A 5,239-nucleotide genomic window follows, 5' to 3' on the forward strand; every position below is an offset into this window, starting at 1 on the left:
TAAGAGTTGAAGGTAGGAGTGTTCAACTCAATGTGGGATACTTTCAATAAGTGCCAATTGGGATGGATTTGATCTGCGATCAACTTATAGAATTCTACATTACTGCAAATGGCACCAGATGGCTTAGGAGAATGGAAATTTTAACAAGGGCCTTAGGAATGATGAAAGCTTGACCAACCTTTTTTTCCTGTTTAACTGGCAGCTGATTGTGAAAATATTTAGGCAGAAAAATATTTCTTATATTTCTCCTTGTAAGATTTGGTTTCAGGCATTCGTTTTTCTAAGCATCTTCATCAAATATCAAGAAATTCAAAAAAGTGGGACATAAAGTCGGCCTTTGAGAGGAAAAATTTCTCAGAAAAATTAGAAACCGATCAAGTAACTTTTTTTCTTTACTGCAGAATTTGCTGTTTGAGGACACATCAGTAACCAATAATTGCTTCTGACATGTCTGGGTAAAGTGGGTAGTATTCTGTCATCGGCTGCCACAGAACTTGGTGTCTCGCTTGCCATTATATTACCTCTACTTGCCTTTTCATACTCCTAGATAATACTTTTATCATATCATGTCTCAACCAGGAACCCTGCTAAAGAAGAAAAGGGCATTGTCTTGCAACAGAACAAACTTTAGCCACACAATCATCAAACAACTGTATAGAGTAAGTAGCTAGTAAATATCTTAGCTCATTTATGTTGCATCATCAGTAAAAGATTTGTTGTTCAAAAAGATTAAATCACTTTCTATTAATATCATTGCCTCTGGTCTATGTTGTTAGGGACAGTTTCTTGCATCAGATGCTGATCGCATAACCAAGGTAGTTTGATTTATTATATGGGATTGGCTACCAAACACAATGAACTACCTTCAACTTCTCTGCTATGTTTCCTTGTTTTTTCGATCTTTATCCAAGACTATCGATCAAGAAGTGTAGATGACGCGTACTGCACTTTGGAGAGGGGGAATATATGACGAATTGATTATGCATCAACTAGATGACATGAAATCTGGAAATCACTGCCGTTTCTTGTCGTTTTGATTCTTGATATCTTTTATATGTGATTATATCACCAAATAGTCAAGACATTAACAAACAAAACATGATGCCACCACGAGAAGTTGTGATAAAGATTTCATTTTTCATTTTTTAAATATGGTAGGCGCCAACCAATAACCAAAACATTAACAAACAAAAGAAGATGATGCCATCATGAAGAATTTCTGATCCATGCATGAGTTAAGACTGTTAAAAAGCATTCTGCCATGGTGTCAATCTAACAATCAAATATTCCACATGTGTGGCACCATTATATGCAGCTGCATATGCAGGCTTGTCCGATTGATCATATGGCGAAAGCTCTTCAAACTCATCCAAGACCGTGGTTCAGAACATAAGCAAACAAGAATGGTCAGCCTGGAGATTTCTGTCATGTGATTTGATTCATTTGAAACCTGTTCCCTGAAAATTTGGTTTTGTTTTTCCTCTGAATCCAGTTAAGAAACCTTGTCTTCGAGTAAACAGACTTGTCAGACTAGTGATTCTAGCCTCGACAGGATCTGCAGAGTCTGAAGCCTATTTTAGCATGTTCTGCAATTAGATTCAGCAAAACCAGCCAGCGTAACCTCACCCATCCCTTAAATAGGTTGGCTTAAAACATTCAAATGAAAAGATGCAAGAGAGCATGAAGTCTACTTTGCGTCCTTTGCTGTGAGGCTGAAGCCAGCTGGAAGTTTTATATTTTACTCTCAATGGGCTTGGAGAAAGGCACTCAAAAGGGTTTCATTTCCGGCCGAGTTGAAATCGGCCATGGTCAATCCTGCTTCTGTAATGGGGATGTGGTTTCTTCAGTAGAAAAAAAGAAAAAAAAAAAGCACAGAAAAGAAACTTGGATCAAATACAACTCCAAGAAATGTCCTTCACGGAAATTCATTGATACTGTTAATGAGCTGCCAATCACGATTTACTGAATTGATAATGTTGCAAGACGGCATTCACAAACTTGGTCAGGTTTTGTGCCTGACGTTGTGAACATGCACGAGGTTCCTGAACTTATGCTAAAGCCCTTTTTCCGTCATTGAATGGAACCATCCACCTTTACCTATGTCTCTTTTGTGTGTGTGTGTGTGTGTGTGTTTTAGCATGCCTAGTCACCAACACTCTGACAGTGGAGACCACACTTTCCACCCCTAGCCATGTTTCCAATGTAACATCTCTCTCTCTCTCTCTCTCTCTCTCTCTCACACACACACACACAGAGAGACACACGCACACACAGACACAGACACACACGCACACACACACACAAACAAATGTGACATGAACGACACCTGAACATTACAGCGAGTGAATGAATTTCCCAGCAGAAATGGGAACTCTTCATTAATCCCGAAGTACCAAACTGAAAAAGAAGAGAGCCAGCGTTATTATTGGTGGCATCAATTCTTAGATATCAGTATGCTGTAACCTCATATCCTACAGGCACACGTATCACCTTATACACAGCCCAGGTTTCCATTCATGTATGGCTTATGGATCAACCGCCAAGCCGCCAACAATTTTTTTCTCAATTCCTCCTGGGGAAAAAGACCCAAAAAAGAACAAAAAAACACAAAAAAATGTAAAAAAGCTATACCAATGAATGGATGGTCCTCAGCAGATTACACAGCGATTGGGATCCTCTTCCACACTAGTCACATAGTAGTGAGTGGTCATCTGAGGATTGTAGGCTTTGTAGGCCTTCACCAGTTCTGCTATCTGCTCTTCCTGCTTCTTCTTGGGATCCTCCTTCTTCTCCTCTTTCTTCTCTTCCTTCTTCTCTTCTTTCTTCTCTTCTTTCTTCTCTTCCTTCTTCTCTTCTTTCTTTTCTTCCTTTTTCTCTTCTTTCTTCTCTTCCTTCTTCTCTTCTTTCTTTTCTTCCTTTTTCTCTTCCTTAGCAGGACCAACAGTGACTATCTCTGTGTGCCAGAGCTTCCTCAGTTTGCTCACCACGTCTACCGGATCAACGTCTCCAACCACTGTTAGTTTCTTCTCCTTCATGTCCATGGATATCTGATCAATCCCTGTTTGACGCAGAACATCACTACGAGACCCATAGAAAACCAAGCAGAGACAAAAGGACAGTTTGTGCTTATCAACATCTTCCACAGTTCTATTACTCACAGACCACCGCCAGAATGATTTTTCCGTGTGATTGGAACAGGGGGCGGTAGGAAGGTGAGAAAAAGAAAAGAAAATGGGAAACTTGGCGAGTTTTTTGACCATCCGGCCCCAACAATTTTTGTCCGGAATTTGCTCCAGTTCCTCCCTTTTTTAGGAAGTATGATTCTGTTGGTGAAAGCCCCTTCAGAAAAGGCAGATTCACTATTGGTCTCTGTAAACGTTGGGGACCAATCCCTTTTGCTGGCGGCATTCAAGAAACAGAGGAGTTCAGGTTGGGGAGCACCTGATTCTCATAGGGATTCCTTGAAATCATCAACCACTTTGGTATTTGGAGTTGCTTCTGTAAGCCCCCAAAACGGGGAGGAGGCAAAAGAAACACCACCACCACAAACAACAATCATAAGAAAAAAGAAGAAGGAATAAACAAGTACCAGAAAGAGAAGAGACGGCTCGCATGGCCTTCTGCTTTGCTTTGTCGTCATGCAAATCCAATTTCACGACCACTTTCTGCAAACATTTTAGAAAAACAGAATAGAAACCGTCAAGCGCACAGCAAACCACTCACACAGATCAGAGTGAAAGATATTCAAAAACAGGAAAAGAAGATTTTCCTTCAACTTCCTTGAACACATACCTTCATATCTGATTTTTACGGGCAAGAACTAGATTACCAACACAAGAAATGGCTTGAAAAACTAGCGGAACAACAGAGGGGATAGGTAAGGATTTAGTGGTAGCGATGAGGTATGACCAATGGAAGAGGCTACCTCTAAACAGATGGTGCAAGCAGATTGTGGGGGCTGTGATAATAAGGGGGGAGGATATAAAAAGATCGGAAAGGGTCAAAGGAAATACAGAGAATGAGAAAGGAGGGCAGAGCGAGAGAGAGCGAGAGAGAGAGAGAGAGAGAGAGGTGGTTGATTCGAGGAAGAAGAGAGGGTGGTAAGATTGTCCTCATTGGCCTTGTAGGCCACGCCACGCCTCTGCTGACTAAACAGCATGCATTGGTCAATTTCGCCATGCCGCGACGGCAATGCATTCTAAACAACCAAATTTGATCCACACGATCTGAGAATCTGTACAAACACGGTTTTAGATGGCTCTCATTTGATCATTCTCTTTTCATTATCATGCTTTTACATTATATTGTACATTTGTTCGTGCGGGCTCGTAAGTGAGAGAGAGAGAACCAGAAAACAGGGACTTTAGATATTTCAATTCCTTGTTGTAAATCTAAATTGTAGATGCATTGACTTTGCCGGTTTGGAGTTCACACTTGGACCGTGTTTTTTTATTAGAATGTAAAGCTTCTCGAGGCTTAGGCCTTGTTTTGGATCTCACCTTCGATGTGCGCCGTTTGGCTTCCAAAACACTATTTAATGAAGGCATCTTTTCTTGACAGTCAGGGTTTTGTAAACCTCTGTTTTAGCCAAATCTTAGTTTAAAAAAGAGTTGACGTTCTACAGGTTTTGCATAGAAAATGTTATTTTGGGTGCGCCACTATATATATATATACCTCTTGTTTTTGTGAAAGAGTTGACATCCTTCAGGTTTTTCATAGAAAATGTTATTTCTGGTGTGCCACACACTCCATATATATATATATATACACATATATGACTGCGACTTGAGAATGGTTGTCAATGGTTTATGTTTAGGTTGGATGTTGGTTGGAGCTCGACTCTGCGTAAGCAAGTTTGGTAGAGGAAGCTTTACAATTGGGACTCGGTGTAAGGCTTGCTGCATTTAATTTTGAGTGTCTGATCCGAATTGGAAATGGATTTTCTTTCTGTTACCCATTGATTTTACATTCAGCATTGGACTTTTACTTGTACGTGCATGTTAACTTAGTATGTGAATTTGTCGGGTCTGCGATAGTGGCGGAGCTAGAATTTTTTTGGCTAAGGGGCAATCGAGCCATCGCCGAGGTCTGGTGTTGGCGCAACATGCAATTCTTGATTTATCACACTATAATTTCAAATCCTCTCCTACAAATTTTTAATCACACACCAACCCCCTGCATGTATCACTGCCATTGGTCCTTGATCAACTCTCCATGCATTTAGCTCCTCACATTTTTC

General features: G+C 40.5%; 1 protein-coding gene across 1 annotated transcript; it reads right to left on the reverse strand.

Moving 5' to 3' along the window:
• Positions 1–2,343: 2,343 nt before the first annotated feature.
• Positions 2,344–4,105, reverse strand: LOC116249041 (heavy metal-associated isoprenylated plant protein 39-like). Its single transcript, XM_031622152.2, has 3 exons — positions 3,793–4,105; positions 3,590–3,665; positions 2,344–3,058 (listed from the first exon to the last, which is right to left on the reverse strand). Exons 1-3 carry the CDS (start codon positions 3,796–3,798, stop codon positions 2,649–2,651), a joined length of 492 nt encoding a protein of 163 aa, XP_031478012.1. The 5' UTR covers positions 3,799–4,105; the 3' UTR covers positions 2,344–2,648.
• Between the last annotated feature and the right edge of the window lie 1,134 nt (positions 4,106–5,239).

The sequence above is a fragment of the Nymphaea colorata genome, chromosome 2 (genome assembly GCF_008831285.2).
Source record: "Nymphaea colorata isolate Beijing-Zhang1983 chromosome 2, ASM883128v2, whole genome shotgun sequence".
NCBI classification, from domain to species: domain Eukaryota; kingdom Viridiplantae; phylum Streptophyta; class Magnoliopsida; order Nymphaeales; family Nymphaeaceae; genus Nymphaea; species Nymphaea colorata.

Excerpts from the sequence above, each read along its gene's own strand:
- LOC116249041 (XM_031622152.2), bottom strand. Across the intron at positions 3,059-3,589 it reads AGCCGTCTCTTCTCTTTCTG|GGATTGATCAGATATCCATG; the intron begins GTACTTGTTTAT and ends TGCGTCAAACAG.